The 22,677-nt window shown below is 40.4% G+C and overlaps 1 protein-coding gene across 2 annotated transcripts in view; it reads left to right on the top strand.

Annotated features, from left to right (window-relative positions):
- The first annotated feature begins 1,323 nt into the window (after window positions 1-1,323).
- epc2 (enhancer of polycomb homolog 2 (Drosophila)) overlaps window positions 1,324-22,677 on the top strand; it is a 53,534-nt gene continuing 32,180 nt past the window's right edge. Inside the window, exon 1 of one of the 2 annotated variants that reach the window (XM_052013715.1) lies at window positions 1,324-1,884. In XM_052013715.1, the coding sequence (XP_051869675.1) occupies window positions 1,732-1,884 (153 nt within the window). In that variant the 5' untranslated portion in view covers window positions 1,324-1,731. The remainder of the gene's footprint in view (window positions 1,885-22,677) is intronic. The other variant, XM_052013723.1, reaches the window with a different exon arrangement.

Raw genomic sequence — 22,677 nt, 5'->3', positions numbered from 1 at the left:
CAACTTCCTAACCTGTACGTCTTTGGAATGTGGGAGGAAACCCACGCAGACACAGGGAGAACGTACAAACTCCTTACAGACAGTGGCCAGATTTGAACCCGGGTTGCTGGCGCTGTAAAGCGTTACGCTAACCGCTACACTTCATGAATGCTCATAAGAACAAAAGGTTGTTAAAATAACTCCATTACAACTACACATAAATGTGGATCAGACAATGCTACAGACAACTGAAAAACTGAATCTCTTTTGATTATATGGAATTCAGTCTTTAATAAGTTGTTCTCCAGATGATTCAATCAGTAAATGGATAGTTGGACTATTTTAATGCTTACAGTACTTTTTTTTGCAATTGTGGGTCAGGTCATGAATAAAGTTGAGTTTTGTCACTGTGTGTAGACATATTTCAAAAACTATAAAGTTCTTTGGGATGCTGTAAGCACATGAAAGGCACAGTATTAATGGAACTGCATTCTTTCTCTAAAGTTAATGAAAATGCGACTTGACACATTGATGCAATGACTGGAGATTTGAGAGTAATCTCTATTGTGTATAAATTTGGAAATACTTGATGTCAACAATAGTTTGATTAATCTTATTCATGAACAGCTAAGAGAGGATGGTGTGTAGATAAAAGCAATATAGTAGTGAAACAACACACAAAAAGCTGGAGAAACTCAGCAGATTGGGCAGCATCTATGGAAAATAGTCAACGTTTCAGTCAAGACTCTTCATCTGGGTTGAATATAGTAGTGGTACAGTTATATGGGTTTTAGGAGCAAATAATTGATAGGTCAAATTTCAATCTCTGCTGTTTAAAATTAGGCCCATTTTGTAACTTTCAAGAACAAAAAGAGTTCATTTGGTCACATGCAGACAGGTGCAGGGCTAGTAACATAAAAACATCTCTGCAGAATTAATTTAAGACCAAAGAGATTTAAGTATATTCCAGAACCTTTGGGAAAATAAATTGAGCCGTGTTCAGGTTAAAATGTAATCCTTTCTAGACGAATTACCATCATCTAGCATTTCCTGCCTATGTGACAAACCCCAACTTCAGGAGGAAAGAAAGACTCAACCAGGTAACAGGTATTGGAAATTTTTATTGAACGTCCAAAATATTTGCGTGGTCACAAGCGTGTCTCTCTGCCTGCGTGGTGGTTCTGCAGTTGCATCTTCCGTGAGGTTGGGTGGGGGTAGCTGGGTTGCAATCAGAGGATGGGGAACCGGCAGCGAGAGTCGTCAAAGAGTTTCAACGTGTGTGCACACACACCGCTGCTGAAGTCCTGCACCGCACTTGCCTGGGTCGGGGGGGGGGGGATGTGCGCGCGCAACCCCCCCCCCCACGTCGCTGGAGGCGCGCGCGGCTCCCTGGGATTGCTGCTTTAATGTCCGCCATGTTTGCCGTGGCGCATGTCGCGGACCGACGGCCAAATTTCGGTTCCTCGGGCTCCGCTCGGTCGGCATGAGGGGCATTCCGAGGAGCGCCCGACCGACCCAGGGGGACGGACTCCTTCACTCGCCTTCCATGAGCGGCTGCGGGCGCCCGGCCGCCGATTTAAGACTGCTTTTGAAGCGCCATCTTTGTGCCAGTGAGGTCCGCTTTTTGTGTATGTGTGTGTGAGGGGAAAAAAAAGCGCCTCGCCCGCCCGCCATCACCGGAGGGGAGGGATTCCGCTCGCTTTCCCCCCCCTCACCCCCCCCTCCCCTTCCTTCCACTCTCCGCGCACGACGATGAGTAAACTCTCGTTCCGAGCGCGGGCCCTGGACGCCGCCAAGCCGCTGCCCATTTACCGGGCGAAGGATCTGCCGGATCTCCAGGACTGCGTATCCATCAACAGGGCCGTGCCGCAGATGCCGACCGGGATGGAAAAAGAAGAGGAGTCGGTGAGTGAGTGCGAGTGGAGGGGAGGGAGGAGGGGGGGCGGGGAGAGAGAGGGAAGAGCGGCCGCTCGCGTTGTACTCACTGCGCAAGCCACGGCCTCCGCCCGCCGCCGGCCGCCATTGTTGTCATTTCCAGCGGACGGACTTTTGGCGCGGAAATTTGAAAAACGACGAACCCAACTACTATTTTCCATTGAGTCATCCTCTCCCCTGCGTGGACGGAGCGGACCGAAACAATTATGGGTTACCTTCCCGCGGAAGGTAATGTTTTGATGGAGGAGGGGGAGGTGGGGGGGGGGAGTTTCCCCCTCTCCTGCTTGACGGTTTGATGCTGAGGGGAGATGAGGTCCCGCCTCTTCCTCTCTCCGATTGGCCGGGCGCCCTTGTCGATCTGGGTTGTTTGCCGGCTCCCCGGGCGATTCTAGCCGCTGATTGGGCGTCTGCCCCATGACGCGCAGTTCGTGCGGTGCCGGTTGTTGGAATAAACAGATTGCATGCGGATGGGTTGACAAGTCTCTCGCCGGCTGCTGGTCTGCATGTGGAATGAAGCAAAAGGATGAATTGCTCCGTTGAAGCCTCGTTTCTTCAAGTGGCTTTTGCACTTCCATCAGATACGTTACGACGACGTTGACCGTTCTTGGATTGAGTTGCACTCTGAGGCAAATACCCTTTTCTAATAAAAAGGAATTGCTGGGGGAACTCAGCGGGTCAGGCAGCACTTGTGGAGGTGGACGATTCGGGTTAGTCCTAATGCAGGATCTCGATCCTCTATCCCGTTGCCTGTACTGATGCTGCCTGACCTGCTAAGTTCCCCCAGCAACTTGTTTTTTTTCCTCCAGATTCCAGCATCTTCAGTCTCTTGTGTTACTCTTTTGTAAATACTTCGAGCAGCTCGTATTTATTTTGCAATATAGACCATATCCTTGTATTTTTGGATAAGTGTAAACGTGAAATACTATTAACAGACTATTGGTCAATTGTCATTTTCCTGGAGTAGTGCACGTCCTGTAAACTGTCACTAAAATATTTACTACACAAAGGGAGGAATTTGATGAAGAATGACATTAACCAGCACTGCTGAAAAGTAATTTAAACCAGAGTGCAGATAGTGGAGAGATGTTCCTATGAAGGAATTAATAAGCAAAATTACACTTCTTTCATTCACACACTTGTACATTTTGCAAATCTGTAGCAGGTGTGTTTGAGAAATACTTTAATTTGCTGAAAACACAAGAAGGGAAAACACATTAAAATTTTCCAACACTTAGTCCAGTATTGAAAGTTTGATCTTAAAATCTTACCAGAACCCGCAACTTTACAAGGACTTGCCCAGGTGGATAGGCACAAATGAATAAAATCTCCTTGGGCATCCAACTTGCCCTGGATGGTGTATATATTTATAACTTGTCCAGAAACTTGGGTATTATTTATGATATGGAGCATGACAAGCCCAGAGCTGAAGTTTGCATTTTTTCCTTTATAAGGGTTATTTAATTAGAAGTTGTTCCTGATTACGTTTATTTCAATTATGGATTTCACAAAAGGAGGTGCTTAGATATACAAACAAATATTTTAATGGACATTATAAAAGCTGCAATTAAATATAGGTGGGGGTTATTGATTCAGATTAGTTTATATCTTATATACACAAGGGTGCAATGAAATTCCTTGCTGGCATGAAGCTCAAAGTAGCCATCATTTTGGATTCCGTTGGAGAGGATGACCTGATAGAGGAAGACCATGGCAACCGGGACCTTGGCACTGTGCCTGGTACGGTGGTCCAGTGGGGAAGGAGAAATGCAGTGGTTCTTGGGGATTCTATAGTGAGGGGAACGGATAACAGATTCTGCGAAACCGACAATGAATCCCGGATGGTGTTGCCTCCCTGGTGCCAGGGTACAGGATGTCACGGACCAGGTCCAGAATATTCTGAGGGGAGAGGGTGATCAGCCAGAAGTCTTGGTACATGTAGGTACCAATGACATAGGTAGAAGAAGAGAAGAGGTCCTGAAGGAGGAATACTTAGGAAGAAAGTTGAGAAGTAGGAGCTCTAGGGTGGTAATTTCAGGATTACTACCGGTGCCACGAGCCAATGGTAGTAATAATAGAAAGATCTGGCAGATGAATGCGTGGCTGAGTGACTGGTGCATGGGGCAGGGCTTCAGATTTCTGGATCATTGGGACCTTTTTTGGGGGAGGCATGACCTATTCACTAAGGATGGGTCACACCTAAACTCCAAAGGGTCCAATATCCTGACGGGAATGTGTAATTTAGCTGTTGGGGAGGGTTTGAACTAATCTGGCAGGGGGATGGAAACCAGGATGATAGGATACAAGATGTTAGGGTAAGGGAAGAGGTTTATAGAAACAAGTCCAAGACAGTGAGCAGTGATGATGGCAAGAAGGACAGGCAGGTGAAAAGTCAGGATAATTTGCTGAACATTAGAAGTACAACAAAATCAATAGCAGATACTGGACTAAATGTACTATATTTGAATGCACGTAGCGTTAGGAATAAAGTAGATGACCTAGTGGCACAAATACAGATTAATAAACACAACATTGTGGCAATCACCAAGTCATGGCTTTATGATGGATGTGGTTGGGAACTCAATATCCCGGGGTACACAGTGTATAGGAAAGATAGGCGGGTAGGCAGAGGGGGTGGTGTGGCCTTGATGGTTAGTAATGATATAAAATCAATAGAAAGGACGGACATTGGGTCAGAAGAGGTGAATCCTTATGGGTGGAGCTAAGAAAGTAGCAAGGGTAAAAGGACAATAGTTAGCAGTTATATATAGGCCCCCTAATAGCAGTCAGGATGTGGACTATAATTGCAGTTAGAAATAGAAAAAGCGTGCCAGAGTGACAACGTTAAGATAATTATGGGGGATTTTAACATGAAGCTGGACTGGGAAATCCAGCCAGGCAGTAGATCTCAGGAGAGTGAGTTTGTGGAATGTCTATGGACGGCTTTTTGGAGCAACTTGTTGAGGAGCCCACCAGGGGATCGGCTGTTTTGGATTGGGGTGCTGTGTAACGAACCAGGATGATTAGGGAACTAGTGATCATAATATGATTGAGTTCAGTTTCAGATTTGGGAAGGAGAAGCTGATAACTGGTGTATCGATATTTCAGTGGAACCAAAGGAAATTATCAGTGGCATGAGAGAGGAGCTGGCCCAAATAGATTGGTATGAGTAAGCTAGCTGGAGGGACGGCAGAGCAGAAATGGATGGAATTTTCTACAAGAAATAAGGAAAATGCAGGATAGATATATTCCAAGAAAAAAGGTTTTGAATGGAAAAAAAGGCATAGATGTGGATAATGAGAGAGGTGAAGCTAAAATAAGAGCAAAAGGGAGGGGCATACAAGGGAAGCAAGAATTAGTGGGAGAAAACAGAAGACTGGGAAACTTAAAAACCTGCAGAAAGAAACTAAGGGGGTCATTAGGAAAGAAAAGATGAATTATGAAAGGAAGTTGGTGGATAACATTAGGAAGGATACTAAGTTTTTTTTTAATACATAGAGGAGTAAAAGAGAGACACGGGTTGATATAGGACCAATCGATAACGGTGCAGGAGAGATTATAGTGGATTGATAAAGAGATGGCAGAGGAACTAAATGAGTATTTTGCCATCAGGTCTTCACTGTGGAGGGACAATCAGCAATGTTACGGATAGCCAGGGGTCTCCAAGGGATGGGACTGAGTTCAGTTAAAATTACTAGAGAGAAGGTGCTAGGAAAACTTAAATGGACTAAAGACAGATAAGTCTCCCGGACCGGATGAGGTGCATCCCTGGGTTCTGAAGGTGGTGGCTTTTGAGATAGCGGAGGCATTGGTGATAATTTTCCAGGAATCGATAGACTCCAGCATGGTTCCGGAGGACTGGAGAGTCACAACTGTAGTTCTGCTGTATAAGAAAGGTGGGAGGCAACATAAAGGAAACGACAGACCTACTAGTCTGACGTCAGTGGTGGGAAAGTTATTAGAATCGATCCTCAAGGATGAGGTTATTGGAATACCTAGAGGTGCAAGGCAAGATATGTCTAAGCCAACATGGTTTCGTGAAGGGAAGATCCTGCCTGACCAACCTATTGGAGTTTTTTGAAGAAATCTCAGGTAGGGTGGATAAGGGAGAGGCAGCAGATGTTGTGTATTTAGACTTTCAAAAGGCCTTCGACAAGGTGCCGCACAAGAGGCTGATTAATAAGATGAGAGGTCATGGAGGCACAGGTAGGATATTGGAATGGGTGGAGCATTAGCTGGTTGGCAGAAAGCAAAGTGTGGGAATAAAAGGATCCTGTTCTGGTTGGCTACCGGTTACCAGTGGTGTTCGGCAGGGGTCGGTGTTGGGGGCCGCTCCTTTTTTACCCTGTACATTAATGATTTGGATGGTGGAGTAAATGGTTCTGTGGCTAAGTTTGTGGATGACACTAAGATAGGTGGAGGAGTAGAGAGTATTGAGGAGACAGGTAGGTTGCAGAGACACCTAGGTAGTTTAGGAGAATGGGCAAGGAAATAGCAGATGAGATTTAATGTTGAGAAATGTGCAGTTGTACACTTTGGAAACAGAAATAAACGGGCAGATTATTATCTAGAAGGGGAGAAAATTCAAAGTACAGAAGTACAAAGGGACTTTGGGGGGTACTCATGCAGGATACCCTAAAGGTTAACCACCAGGTTGGATTGGCGGTAAAGAAAGCAAATGCTATGTTGGCATTCATTTTGAGAGGAAGTGTTGATGAGGCTCTACAGGGCACTAATGAGGCTTCATTTGGAATACTGTGTACAGTTTTGGGCCCCATATCTTAGGAAGGATGTGCTGATGTTGGAGAGGGTTCAGAGGACCATAGAACCATACAGCACAAAACAGGCCCTTCAGCCCACCATGTTGTGCCGTCCATCAAACCACCCTCACACTATCTCTTTCCTCCCACATATCCCTCTATCTCACATTCCTCCATGTGGCTATCCAACAAACTCTTGAAGCTGACAAATGTATCTGCCTCCACCAGCACCCCAGGAGATTTACGAGGATGATTCCAGGAATGAGCGTTTGTCAGCTCTTGGACTGTACTAACTGGAGTAGAGAAGAATGAGAGGGGACCTCATAGAAACATTTAGAATGTTGAAAGGACTGGACAGAGTAGATGTGGCCAAGCCATTTCCCTTGGTGGGTGAGTCCAGGACCAGAGGGCACAATCTTAGAATTAGAGCGTACAGGTTTAAAACAGGTGAGGAGAAATTTCTTTAGCCAGAGGGTAGTGAATTTATGGAATTCCTTGCCACGTACAGCAGTGGAGGCTAGATCACTGGAGGCGTTTAAGGAGGAGATAAATAGATATCATAACTAGTCAAGGTATCAAGGGATATGGGGATAGGCTGGAAACTGGGGTTAGAATAGTTTTTTCTTCATTGCCCCCCCCCCCCCCCCCCCCCATTTCTCATTCTTTTCCTTTTTTTTCCCCTTTCCTGTGGAGCAGACTCAATGGACTGAATGACCTACTTCTGCTCCCTTGTCTTGTGATTCTTGTGAGCATATGTGATAACAATAAATACAGTGATGAGCACAAAACAGCAGGATGATGCAAAGATTGTAGTGCAAAAAGAAATGCTGAAGTGACAATAATGGAATAACTGAGGAGTAGAATGAAGAGTACAAAACTGGCAGTGCCCCTGGGAAGGGGATGTGAAAGAGGTGTTGTTTAAATGAGAATGTTTTTCCTTTCAAATTCAAGTATATCTATTTCTTTTCATTCTTATAAGCAACTATCTGGTTATTTGCTCTCCTCACCACCTCCCCACCCAAATACATTGCTTTGCTCACTTCCTGATTTGCAGATGGCAATAGGTACTCTAAAGGTATTCTTTTATGGATCTTTAAGTAAAAGGAACGGGTAGATCTATCACCTCAAGCTTGTCAAGTTTGTTTTGTAATATGTATTTCTATCTCAACATGGTTTTTCTACCCTGTGGAATATCCCTTGATTTCTCTAATATCCAGATATGTTTTGAATGCAAACAATGACTGAGCTTCCACAACCTTCTGCCCTCTGGATGAACAAATTCTTCTTCATTTTAGTCCTGAAAGGCCCACTTGATACTTTGTTACTATAGCCCCTTGGAAGAAAAATCCACTCCACACCTGAAAATAGAGATTGCAGATCTACCTTGACAGATGCTGCTTGGCATGCTGAGTTCTTCAGGCATTCTGTTTGTTGATCCTCTCCACACCTACCCTGTTGAGCCTTCTAAGATTTTTCTGTGCTTCAATCAGATCATCCCTCATTCTTCTGAACTGTAGACAATGAAGGCCTAGCCTACTTGATCTTTGCTCCTGTGACAGACTTGCCATCCTAAGAATCAGTCTGATGACTCTTCACTGTACTCCCTCCATAGCAAGTGGAGACCAAAATTGTACACAGTGCTTCAGGTGTGCCTTCTCCAAGATCCTATGTTATTGTACTAAAACATTTCTATTCGTATTGAAAGTATTTTTTAAAAAACCTGCAGAAATCTAAAATTCAAACAGTAGTGGAAATGCTCTGCAAGTTTGGCAGCATAGGACATTTAATAAAAAATAGCAGGAATGGCTAATTTGGCCTTTTCAGCCTCTGCCATTTATCAAGATCATGGTTGATCTTCTACCTCGGCACCATTGATCTGTTTTGAATGAATACAACCACTGCACTTCCACAACTTTTCAGGAAAAAGAATTGCGTAAGTTCACCCTCTGAGCTTAGAATTCTCCTCATTTGGTCCAATATTTCTCTCAGGAGAAACATTCTTCCTGCATCTCGCCTTTTAAGAATTTTAAGTTTTGATGAGATCTCTTATTGTTCTGAACTCTGTTCTAAATTTTAATCTCTCATATAGCAAACCTGCCATTCTTGGAATCAATCTAGTAAATCTTCATGATACTTCCTCTTTGCGATGTATATCATTTCTTGCATAAGGAGACCAAAATTGTCCACAATACTGCAGGTGTGGTCTCACTTTGGCCCTGTAATTGAAGTACGACATCCTTTCTCCCATAATCAAAGCCTCTTTAAAAATAAAGGCTAACATACCATTTGTCCTAATTCCATGTTGCACTTGCACATTGGCCTTCAGTGACTTGTGCACAAGCATATCTTGTCCTCTTTGAACATCAACACTGCCTGATCTCTTGACGTTTAATAAATACTCTGCTTTTCTGTTATATGTACCAAAGTGAATGACCTCACATTTATCACATTATATTTCATCCTGTCCACTCAATCAGCTTTCCATATTCCTTTGAAGACACTCTATCCTCCACTGTACTCAGAATCCATCTAGTTTTGTGTCATCAGCAAACCTGGGAATATGACATTCTGTCCACTCAGCCAAATTGTTAATGTAGGCCATGAATACTTGGAGCCTTGCAGTACCCCATAGTCACAGCTTACCAATGTGAGAAGGATCGGTTTATTCCCACTCTGTGCTTCTGTCTTAATAACCAGTTTTCAATCCATATCAGTACATTGCCCTTAATTCCATGTGCTTTAACTTTCTTTAATTGAGAACCTTCTGGAAATCCTCTTATCTGTTCTGCTTGCCACCCCCTCGGAGAAGTCCATCAAATTTGTCAAACAGGATTTTTCCCTTCATGAAGCTATGTTGATTCTGTTCAGTCCGTTTCTTTCTAGTTGCTCTGTTGTCTGTGGAGAGTTTTCTGATCAAGGGTCATTAACCTGAAGAAATAATTGTTTCCTTCTCCACAGATGTTGTCTGACTTGCTGTGTTTTTGAAGTCATTTGTTTTTATTCTTGTACTGCAATCCTCTGCCAAATGAAGGCCAGTATACCATTTTCCTCAATTGCCTGCTGCACTTGCATATTAATTTTCAGTGACTTGAGATCAAGAGAACACCAAAATTTTCCAGTCTATCATCATTTAAAAAATATTGTAACTTGTTATTTCTGTTTTTCTATCAAAGTGGATATCCACATTTAGCTCCATTGTACTCTATTTACCATGCTTTTGCCCATCCACATTTTGTCTGTATCTCCAAGTCTCAGAAGGAAATTAATAATAATTTTGTTAATTTTCTTCCTATTAAATTGTTATTGTTGCTGGAATGTGGTTGCCAAAGAATGCACTCTCATGAAAAATCCTTTTCTTGAATTTCCAGTTTTTTCTGTTCACTACTTGCCTACCATTCCAGACCTGTGTTTTTTTTTACCCTTGACTAGTCTGTGAACCTTATTCCAGATTCCACATTTTCAAGTTGGAATTGTTTTTAAAATTGGTTTAAATTTAAATTTTATTTACAGCATGGTAACAGGCCCTTCTGGCCCAATGAGTCCGCGCTGCCCATTTTAAACCCAAATTAATCTACCCATACGTCTTTGCAATGTGGGAGGAAACTGGAGCACCTGAAGGAAACCCACGCAGACACGGGAGAACATACAAACTCCTTACAGATAGCGACAGGAATCGAACCCCGATCGCTGGCGCTGTAATAGCATCGTGCTAACTGCTAAGCTACAGTGTTTAAAGATGTGTTCTTCTTACTTGAATTAAGAGTGAAAGAGCATGGAAATGCACCCTTCGGCCCAACTTTCCCATGCTGACCAAGATGTCTCTCTATGCTAATTCCATTTGCCTGTGTTTGGCCCATATCCCTATAAGCCTTTCCTATCCGTATACCTGTCCAAGTGTCTTTTAAACATCGTAATTGTACCTGCGTCTACCACCACCTCTTGCAGTTTGTTCCATAAACCCACCACTCTCTGGGGGGGGGGGCAAAAGCTTGCCTGTTAGATCCCCTTTAAGTCTTTCCATTCTCACCTTAAGCTTATGCCCTCTATTTTTAGACTTCCCTACCCTGGGAAGAACACTGTTACTATCTACCTTATCTATGCCCCTCATAATTTTCTAAACCTCTATAAGATCGCCCTTTGGCCTCCCCTCCATTGAAAACTGTCCCAGCCTATCCAATCTCTCCTTGTAACTCAAGCCCTCCAGTCTAAGCAACATTTCCATGAATCTTTTCTGCACATCTTTTAATAATATGTGGTTAAATCATTCTGCAAATAAGGTTAACGTTCCTAACTGTTTGCCTGATTGCTTTATGGTACAGTATGTGGAACCCATCTGAGTGTGTGTGTGTTAATGGAGCACCATCAGAGTGACTGTTCTGTTACTTTTTCACTTACTTGTGGTGTAGGCTGGACCAGTGTTTATAGCCTATGCATAATTATCCTTGGGGAGGTATTGGTGAGACTCCTCTCACACCATTTACCCAAATGCGCATGACACACACCTCTTCCATTGAAGCTGGTTTTGTGTGGTTTATTTTGTAAGTAGCAATGACTTCCTGTGTTGTTCAGTACTTGCTTCTTGAAAGTGTAAACATTGCTTCCAGCAATATTTTTCTTTCTGCTATTGCACACGCCCTTTGTGTTAATGAAAGTTTATTCACTGACTTGTCTGAGTGGTGCAATGTCTTTGCTTTTTACAAATCATATATTAAAACCTATTCATTTACATGAATAATTCATATATTGGTATTCACCATAATGATATGGATGTCTGAATTGTACAGCAATATGCCACCAAAATAATACATTCATCATTATTTCTGATACAGTATTCTTGAGAAATGATCATTCTTTGACAATCTAATGGTATGGCAAACCCATAAGCTTATGTACATCTAACTTCATAAATAATTAGTTAATACAAATGCCGTTATTTTCTGTGCAGAGGCAAATTTTAAATCAGCTGACTTTCTCTGAAGGAAAATCTTTGCTGGTTTTCTCATGTCAAATCTTTGAAATTTGTCATGAATTCAGGCAGTTTTTTCCCCTGTTGAAATGACTGAAATAGGTAACTCGGGTGATCTTGAAATCCGAGCTCCTAGAGTTTTACAGTTATTGTGGGTGAGAATTTTAAAAAAAAGCGTGGAAGTACTTGGCAGACTAGGAGACATCTGCAGAGAGAGAAAAAGAGTTGATATTTCAGGTCAATGACCTTTCATTGGGACTGTTAGTGATATTTATAGAAATATTTGTTGAATTAAAAAGCTATAATTTGGTTTTGATATTTAAACATAAACATTGATTTGGCAAATTAGTTTATTGCTTGATGAAATTTTTGATCGCAGTTATGTAGCGTTGAACTTTTAGGCAGTAATCACTGATTCAATTCTTTATTAATAGTATGACATGCAGTAGGGATTTGAATGGCATGTAATCATGTATGCTTAGTAAAATTTCAATGTTATTAAAGGGACTTCAGTCTGGTCAGTTGAAACATGCTGAAGAGCAGTAGTCTTAAACTTTTCTACATAAAACATAGAACAGTACGGGGTCAGGCCCTTTGACCCACAATGTCTGTGCTGGCTCTGATATCAATTTAAACTAATCCCATCTGCCTGTACAAGGTCCATATCCTCCTATTCCCTGCCTGTTCATGTGTCTGTCCAAATGCTACTTAAACATTGCTATCGTATCTTCTTCTACCACTTCCCCTGGCAGTGCTTTCCAGGCACCTACTATCCTCTGTAAAAATAAAACTTGCCTCATAAATGTCTTTTAAGCTTTTCCCCTCTCACTTTAAAACTATGTCCTCTAGTATTTGACAATTCCATCCTGGGACTGAGACGTTGACGATCTACCTCATTTATGCCTCTCATAATTTTATACATTTCTATCAGGTCACCTCTCAGTCTCCTACGCTCCAGCAAGAACAATCCAAGTCTGTTGAGCCTCTCCTTAAGCTAGTCCAGGTAACGTCCTGGTGAACATCTTCTGCACCCTCCAAAGCTTCCATATCCTTTCTGTAATATGGCGACCAGAACTGCACACAATACTCCATTTGTGGCCTAACCAAAGTTGTATACCCCTGCAATGTGACTTGCCAACTTTTATACTCAGTGCCCAAAGCATTGAAGTCAAGAATGCCATACACCACCTTTACCACCCTATGTACTTGTGTTGCCACTTTCAGGGAGCTATGGACTTGCACCCCAAATCCCTCTGTACCTCAATGCTGCCACCCAAATTTGCAACTGACCTATACCCTGTTGTATCCTTCGAGATTCCTCACTCACTGCAAAGTAGTGAGTCTAATTATTAGTTTTTTTCACAACTTGCAGAAATTAATGAGGTATCATTTTCATGAGGGAATGGTGAAGACAAAAAAAATTGACTAACAGTCTACAGTGATTTATAAGATTGCGGATCATTTGCACTATTTCACGTGCATTAAATTTGCCATTATTTTGATAGCCAACCTTGGGTGATTTTTTTTTCCGGTATAGGTTAAATTAATATTACATTTACACTTGAAATTTAATGGTTAACATTTTTATTATACCTGGAAAATATTTTAAAACAATTCTATACTTTCTACAAGATATACCTGATCAGTCCCTTTGAATATAAATTCCAAATAAAGTTAATTACTGATTCCCACTGTGTATGCACAGAATGCTACAGCTCAAAAGAAGTTAATTTGTGCCAATTCTTGAATTAGTCTGACTTCTGTGCTCTTTCTGCATAATCTAGCAGTCCTTTTCAGGAATGTATACATTTTATCTTTGGGAAGTTGCTATTAAATCTTCTGCTATTCTTTCAGCCAGTCCATTCCAAGTTAAAGCAAACTGCTTTTTTACAAAAAAAAATCTTTCATCATTTTGGTAATACTTTAAGTCTAGTTGCCACTTCTCTACTGAAGATTGTCATCTATTCTTAAAAACCCATCGTAACTTTTGAGCATCTGTAATAAATCTGCCCTGCTCAGCTATGAAAAGAGCAAACCTGACATTTCTAATCTCATCACAAATCAGAAAGACTTACTTGGACATGAGTATTTGGACACTTTAATGAAACATACAGGATCGTGGACTTTATGAATCAGACCAAAGAGCATAAACCAAAGGAAGTTGCATTAAACATTTATACATTGCTGGTTATACCTCACTTCCAGCACTGTCTAGTTTCAGCCTCTCCTTTGGAGAGGTTGCAGAGATTCGCCAGGATGCTAATTTACGTTAATTAATTATCCTTCTGATCCTGTACCCCAATAAATTTACTTCTAACCCTTTTCCTGCTGAGTGGAAGAAACTGCTTTTTTTCCATTTGCTGTATCTTGCCATTCAGGTGCCTGCATGACAGTACTTCACCCACATAGTTGGGAGAAAGGTGTGCTCTGACACAATTTCTATATTTGTGCCAGTGCTGATTTATGGATATTTACCTATATTTTTCATAAGAAAAATTGGCTCAATTTCCTGTGTTAGCATTTTATTCGAGGTGATGGCTTCAATCCCCTTTACAGAAATGTGCACAAAATCCTGGTTGATACTTCTCTACCAATAGAGTGATGCACCATTTTTAAAAAAAAATGTTTTTAAGTTGATATGATGAAGCTATTGCTCTGGTAGTATGCAGCTTTTATGTGGGAATGGTCAGATTGACAATCCAAATTAGTTCTGACGACATTCACATGAAATGTTTTATTTTAAAGGGCATGCATTTAAGGTGAGAGGGGATAGGTTCAGAACAGACATGAGGTGTACATTTTTTTTACTCCGAGTGGTGTATGTCTGGAATGCGTTGCCTGATAGGATGGTGGAGGCAAATTCTTTGGGGGCTTGGATGGGCACACGAATGAGAGGAAAATAGAGGGATATGGGCATTCTGTAAGTAGGAGGTATTAGCTATGTCGGCACAACATTGTGGGCCGAAGGGCCTGTTCTGAGCTGTACTGTTTGTTCTATGTTTAACTATATGTAATCAGATACTGACATTTTTTGTTAATATAAAGATGCATGCTAAAATTCAACAATAACTCCGCTCCTGTTTACATTTCCACCAAACAGCTTACATTCTTTCAAACTCAGGAATTTTGGGTGACAGCACCATTTGCATGAATATATTATTAATGCTCTTATCAATCCTAAAGATTGCATACAATCTGAATATTTAATCCAACTAACATCTTATCATTGATCTTAAAATATTCGCTCTTGTGCAAATTAAATGTGTACTGTTTGCTTAAGTTGTACATTTTTATTTGCTTTTTCTAAAATCACTTCACTCCATTTGCCCTCTCCAGATTGTATTGAGCTAATTGTGTGTGTGTGTGTGTGTGTGTTTCTATAAGGGAATGTGTGTTGTTTCTGAAAGAAGATGCTATATTACTTTAGGTCCCAACTTCTCTTGTCCCCATTCTGGACATCAGTTCGTTTTGGTATTTTGGCTAGTTGATTGTCTCATCGCAAAGAAACTGCTATCACATAATTTCCAAATTGAAAATTGGATCTTCCAGAATTTCTGTTTGCCTCAAACTACATATCATTTAAGTCTTAGACTCAACTTCAGGGCAGTAAGTTTACTGACTTTAGTGTACTGTGTGTGTGGGTTGACTGAAGAGTTGGGAACTGTCACATAGTCACAGGGCTGCTGGTGGAGTTTAACTTTCAGCTTTGTTAGAGGTACCCAAAGTAAAGTGCAGCTACTGCCTGGCTCTTGCAACAATTTTGGTATTATTGGAACAGGCCAGGAAAATGAACTCGTGGGACATGTGTGATCCAAAGGCCATATTTCGGAAGTGCTGATTTAAAGGATCCAACGGCATTAAAGTGACCAACAAAACTTCTCTGAAGCACCATAGAACTTACTAAATGTGAAAATCTGTTGTATAATTTCTCCTTCCTACCCAGAAAACAGCCCACTGAATCTAATACAGCTCAAGTGTTTTTAAGGATTTTGCAAATACTAACCATTAGTTAGAATACTTTACCCTTACACGGACATAGAACAGTACAGTACAGCACAGGAACAGGCCCTTTGGCCCACAATGTCTTTGCCAACTATGACACCAATTTAAACTACACATTTGCCTGCATGTGGTCTATATCCCTCAATTCCCTGTCTGTTCATGTGTCTGTCTGAATGCTGACTGTCTGATGAAAAAATTATTTTTTAAGCTTAGGAACGTGGTTTCCTTTTTAACTTGTTTAATCAATTTTCTTGCCTATTTCAACATTGTACATAAAATTATAAAACAGACAAATTGACGAAAGACTGAAGCACTACTTTGTTTTGCAAACTATCTAGTTCTGCTTTTGTGTCTTGAAGTCTTAAATTGGTTTCATAATTTGTAATTCTCATTGAAGGTTTATGTATACATGTCTGCTTGCCCAATGGGATTGTAGGTTATTGTATTAATATTCTGTGAAATGGAGTATTGCTCTGTCATACAAAGTTTTTAATATGGTCAGATTTTTATTAGGAGGGAATACTGTGAGCAAATGTCTTTTTTCCATGGAATATGCTCATCACAGGCAATGTTGGCATTTGTTATCTACTTGTAATTGCCCCTGAAGTGAAGAGTCAATCATATTGGGTTAATAGGCCAGATCAGGTAATATTCTTAAATGATACTAATCAGATAGGTGTTTACTTCAATCTAGTAGTTTCATGGGTTTTTTAAATTTAAGACTTCTTTAATTATTCAGTTACTTGAATTTGTATTCCATATCTGCTGTGTTAGAATTTGAACTGGTATCTCTGGATCCAGAATTTTGGGGACTAGTCAAGTAATTAACTACCAGGTGATTGTAAGCCCAGTGAAAGTCACATATAGTGGGGCATGGTCATTAGCTAAGTCACTGTGAGAATGATCTAATCATCTTGTTTCACCTGCAGCTTCAATGAGTGGTAGGATGCCCATTAATTAATCGCACATGGAAAAACAGTCCTATTTATGATTTTAATACATCTTCCAATACAGTTAGTGGGTAATGTAACTTTGATCATCAACAGCCAAAATTTTTCTAAATCATTTTAATACAGTTTAAGGCTGGGTTAGCTACATTGAGGATCTTATTCTTTTAAATATTTGTACTTTTCTGGTCTAGATTTTGCAAATGCTCTAAACAATAGAAAGAAAATAGTATGCTTATTAAGTAAAAATCTCTGGAGGAATTATTTCCCATTTACTGTTCTGCTTGACACCTTTCCAGTGGATATAAAATTATTACTTGATTCTTGTTTTTGTTCATACAATCTAGCCTATAAAAAGACTCTTTCGTTCTGAACTTCTGCTATAGATATTAATTTCCAAAAACCTGTTAATATGACCAACTTTCGACACTGGATTGACTTCAAGATGTGCTTACGGGTCCTCCCCAGGTTACGACAGGGTTCTTTACCTGTGAACTGTTTGCAACCTCAACAGTTTGCAAGTTGGAAACGCAGCTGTGAACCAAGTTCCCACGTGGCAAAAGGTGCATGCAGCCCCGCAGCAGTTGGTAAATCCTTCCTGTTGGTCTCTCAAACACATGTTCATGTGTACGGTCTGTACATAAGTTGAGCATTCATAAGCTGGGAAGGACCTGTATTTAACAACAGTTTGACTTTTGGAGTGTTCCTTTAAAGTCATAAGTTTTCACCTTGACATACAATACATAAGACAGGATGGTTAAAAAGCTCTGTTAAAGACCGCTTATCATTCCATTTACTAAATAAAATTCAGTGTCTGCTTGTGTATCAGAGCAGTCAAAAGTACACCTCTCGCTTATTCACTGTTTGCTGAGCAATGTTATTGGTGTGTGCATCAGGTAGTGATCAGGTAGCTTGAGCATGACATTTTCAAAATAAAATAGGATTGTCTTTTTGAGCCAATTATATTAAGGAAAATGTTGGGAGTCTTGCTGCCGAAAATCAGAAGAGATCAGCTAATTGAATATGGGTGAATTTACAATGCAAGTAGATACTAATTTCAGCAAATTTATTTTTTTCTTGTTATTTTTAAATGTAGGTGTCTGGAAAATGAACAATGTTACAACAAAAACTACTGTTTGATAGAAAGTTTCCATTTTAGTTTGGTTGTGAACTTTTCAATACCTTCTCTTGGATGTGTAGTAACATTGTAGTACATTAGTTTATTCTGTTTCTAAAAGGCATGAATGTGGAATTTTGTGTATGAATTATTTTTACATGATACTTTCTCCTTGGGCAGTCCCTCTGGCTCGAGGATGACTTGCTTCCACTCCTGTTCTATGGATGTTGAAGTGACTGAGTTGGCCAATGTGGAACCTACAGACTTTTACACGTGGGGTAGGAGGCACTTGATAGGGTGGATAGGTGGGTTGTTTGAGAGGAGGTGAGCTCCTGCTGCTTACACTGAGCTTCTGTATGCTGCCAATAAACGGATTCAGTTCTCAATGCCACTGATATGCTGCTTCTCTATTTTGAGCCTTGTCGACCAGCGATTCCCTTGAGTCAGTGGAGCTGTTTTATTTTTTTCAAGGATGCTTTGGAAACGTACTTGAATCTTTTCCTTCTCTGCTCAGTAATCTCTTGTTGTGACATGGCTTGGAATAGTGCCTGTTTCAGGAGACTGATATCAGATATGCAAATGAAATCTGTTCATTGGAGCTAACTTGAGTGTAATTAGAGTGGGAGAGCATGCTGACATTGGTCTGCTTACCCTGCTAGTAGTTTTGGTGGATTTTGCAGAATAGCCTTGATGTTATCTTTTTGGTTCTTTGAGGTGCTTTCTGCAGGTAGACTACATCTGAGAAGCATACCTTAGGGCCGTGTTCATTACTACCCAGTAAACCATGGGCTTTGTGCCAGCTTTGAGCTCTTGATCCTACTCGGTTTAAAGCTTTACTGTCGTACCGAAGGCTGAGGTGAATTTCATCATTGATGTCTGCATGCCTTGAGAGAGACTCCCAAGATATGAGAAATGGTCCATGTTTTCCAGGATCTTTTTGTGAGCCTTTATTGTCAGAGGACAGTTCTTGTAGGTTGGTAGACTTCAGTTTTGCAGATTTTCAGGGCATGGCCTATTTCTCATAGCTTCAGTGAGTGAGTTGACAAAGTCTTAGAATTCGATGGCTGAAATTGGGATGATCTTGATTTTAGAGTGGAGGCAGTGCAGATTGGATAACTCCCTATTTTCTTTTAAATCAGCTCCACTCCAAAGGGCATTATGTTTGAATTGAAATGCAGGACTGCACCAAAAAAAAGTGATAAAATTGTTCAGCCAATGGCACAGTCTCACTTGACAGTGTCTGCACTGTGATTGGGTGTGTTATGGACCATTGGTTAAGATCAGGGCTTGCCTGTCATCATGAAGCAGGTGCAAGATAGAGTTGAACTTGAGAAATTGCTTCACTGTCTCTCTTGATGGGGGTTAGAGTTCAGAAAAGACCATCTTTAGTGGTTAATGTTTCTTCCCGTATTTTTCTTGGAGTTGTTGCATTCCTGCTGCTTCCCTTTGCTGTAAGATCATGTCTGTTGTGACTAGACGGGCAGAATCCACACTGATTTGGGCCACTGGCTAGTTAAGGTGGATCGTGTCAGTGATGCTATTTGATTGTGTAGTCTTTACCAGAGAATTTGCAAGTTCTGTAATTTGGGAGGTAGTATTTTGCAACATCTTAGTGTAGCAAAATGTGAGGAGTGTCAATTTGCAATCAGAAAGTGTTAAATGCAGAATCGTAACCTAACCAAAATAAGAGAAAGAAGTAGTTTATCAGCTAAGTTGTTTAGTATCAGTTCAAGTCAGAATTGGGAAAACTACCCTTTGCTGTATGATCAAAGAAGTCATTGATTAAATGTGTTACTTTCTAATCATTCTTAATGTGACTATGTCATTTTTCTGTGTGAACGTCATGGACATGTAAATTTCCTTTGCTATTAAATTATATTTAAATTAAGGTTGATTGTATGAAAGGTCCATTTATGATTGAGTTCAGTGTTTTTACATGGTACTGAATTGCATCTGTTTTAAAATGTGTCCCGTGGTTGCTCTCCTTGTTAGTATTCAAAATTTCAATTGCATTTTTAACTAAATGCTATGCCACGATGATAAATGAGTTTGTGATCTAAATTTGCATTTATTATGAAATGATGAAGGTGGTTAATTGGGATAGAAGGTGTAGGGTAAATTATTAATAGCTTAAAATATCAATGGCAGTATGCTGCATTAGGTATATCTGACTTTTTTAAATTGTATGATTTGTTTTGAAGATTGATATCATATTATTTAATTGAAAGTTAATGTTGCAAATGTTAAAATAACTATATGATGAAAATTGATTGGTTAGGGGTTAATTTTAGAAATTTTGCTATCAATGTATTCCCTTTAGACCCAAATGTGAATTAACTTCCAATATTTGCTGATAATCTGAGAAATGGAAATAAAAACATATATAGTATGTGGAGTTGGCAAAGAGTGTCTAAATATCCAGATAATATAAAAGTCTGGAAATCATGTTGCAGTTGTGTAAAACTTTGGTTAGGCCACATTGGAGTCCTTTGTGCAGTTCTGGTTGCTGCATTACAGGCTTTGGAGAGGGTGCAGAAAAAGTTCACTGCAGTGTTGTCTGGATTGGAGTGTATTAGCTGTAAGGAGAGGTTGGAGAAATTTGGATGTTTTCTTTGGAGTATCACAGGCTGAGGAGCGACCTGATAGAAGTGGTATAGATGGGGCAGATAGTTAGTCTTTTTCCCAGGCTGGAAATGTCAAATACTAGAGGGCACAAGCTTAATGTGAGATGGGGAAAGTTTAAAGGAGCTTTATGATGCAAGTTTTTTACACAGTGGGAAGTGCCTGGAACGTGCTTTTGGGAAGGTGGTAGAAACAGATGTGATAGCAACATTTCAGAGGCTTTTAGACAGACAGATGAACAGGCAGGGAATTGAGGGATGCAGGTAAGATTAGTTTAGGTTTCATCATGGTTGGCGCAGACATGGTGGGCCAAAGGGCCTGTTCCTGTGTAGTATTCTTCTATGTACTAAATATTACTTCATCAAAAGGTGATTTGGGCTCGTATATCAATACCAGCTCCCAGAAAGAAATTAACTTAAGCTTGGTCTTTTATGGTACTCATGTATTTTTTTTTCAAATGTTTAAATTTTTTTTTAAAAGCTATTGTGGATTTTTATTCCACACGTTTTCTTAAAATAGTGATGCTAAAATGCCATTTTAGTCTTTAACCTCTGCCTTTATTCATTTGATCTAATTTTTTCCATTTTAGTTACTGACTTACTGGTCAATGTAATTAGCTTTATCTGAAAGATATATTCATATCAGCCTCATTTGGGTTTCCCCTTTCAACTAAAGGGTCTCAACCCTGCAACATCCCGGATTTGTAACCTCTCTATTGCCTTGGTATCACACTTAAGACAATGTTATATTCTGAGTAATGTTTTGCACTTGCAGCCTCTATACCATGTATGGATTCAATTAAGCATTCCTGCAGAGATCGAGAAGTTGAAGTTACGGACATTGGGTCAGTGACGAAATGTTGAATTTTAAAACTGCTTACGTTAAAATGGAGAGGATTCCTTGTCGGAGATTCTAGAACTAGGGGTCACAGTTTAAAACTAAAGGGTTGCCCATTTAATACTGAAATTAGATTTTTTTTTCCCTGAGGGTTATGAGTCTTTGGAACTTCTTTTCAAAGAGTGCTGGAGCCTGATTCTTTAAATATTTTTAATGCAGAGGTAGATATATTCTAGATATTCACTGGAGTGGTTTCAGGGACGGTGGGCTTGCAACTTGACGAGACATTGAGAAGGTTAGACTTGTGTTTTCTGGAATTAGAGGAGATCTCTTTGAAACTTGAAACTTAAAAATCCTGTGTTGGCTTGACAAATTGGATGTAGGGATGATGTTTACCCTGGCTGAGGAATCTGGAACCAGGAATCAGAGTTTCAGAATAAGGGCTAAGCTGTTTAGGACAGATGAAAATTTTGTTCATGCAGAGGGTGTCAAATCTTTGGAAAGGATGCAGAAAAGACTAACTGGGACTCTTTAGTTGAAAGCAAAAGCCAAAATTCTGTCCACCAGAGATGCAAAAGAGATTTGATAAAAACAGGTCATTTTCTTAATTTTGTTCCATTCATTTCACCAAAATGTCTTGTATTGTGAAGTAGTTTTATTGACTATTCTCTGTAAATTCTTAAACAATGCCTTTAGGAATCCATGTTCACATCATTCACTGTGCCAACTTTCATATGACAAAGTTTACAATGGGATGTCTTATTTAGCTACCGATTTGATGACCAGCTAATAGGGGTTGACGTGTGGTTTGGAGAGTCAGACTTGAGTTATGAACATCAAGGGCAAGGGCACTGAAGGTTTGGGGAGGGTTGATGATGCAGGGTTATGAGTGGGACACATGATTAGGGTCTAGTCAATGTCAGCAACATGGGATGAGGGTTGTCGGAGTAAGAGCCTGGAAATAAATTTTGGCTAGCACCTGACAAAAGGTTGCTGGTTTGGTCTCTGTCCATTGTTGACATATGGCTAGTTACCTTTCTTCATGCAGGAACAGGGCTCCACACTCTAGTTAAGGCATCTGTCGTTTTTGGGCCCTGGGTGTATTTCAAGTATGTGATGTCAAAACATAAATTGTACACTTTTTGTCTTCACTGAATATACCCAGTGGCTGCTATTTAAAACTGTTTGCTACCTTTTATGAAACCTTCAGCTAATGCTTTGTTACTTGCCATTCTTTATGCCTTTATAAAATGGCCATTTTTCATCTCTCACATGGGGTAGGTAGTTGGGGAGGGGGAGGAGGAGAGGAAAGAAAAAGGAAGGAATGGAAATGTACCCTACATTTTTGAATGGAGTGTAAGATTTGAGAAGGTAAATATGGGAAAGGATGCAAAACCCATATTGAGAGGCAAATGTCAAGTAAGCTATAAATGTGAAAAGAGGTGATTGAACCACACACAGTTTTGAACATTTGCTGACATTAAGAAAGAACTACAGTAGAAACATGGAATAGGC

The sequence above is a fragment of the Pristis pectinata genome, chromosome 1 (genome assembly GCF_009764475.1).
Source record: "Pristis pectinata isolate sPriPec2 chromosome 1, sPriPec2.1.pri, whole genome shotgun sequence".
NCBI classification, from domain to species: Eukaryota; Metazoa; Chordata; class Chondrichthyes; order Rhinopristiformes; family Pristidae; genus Pristis; species Pristis pectinata.
The sequence above is the reverse complement of the archived record's forward strand: the minus strand, read 5'-3'. Positions and strand labels throughout refer to the sequence as shown.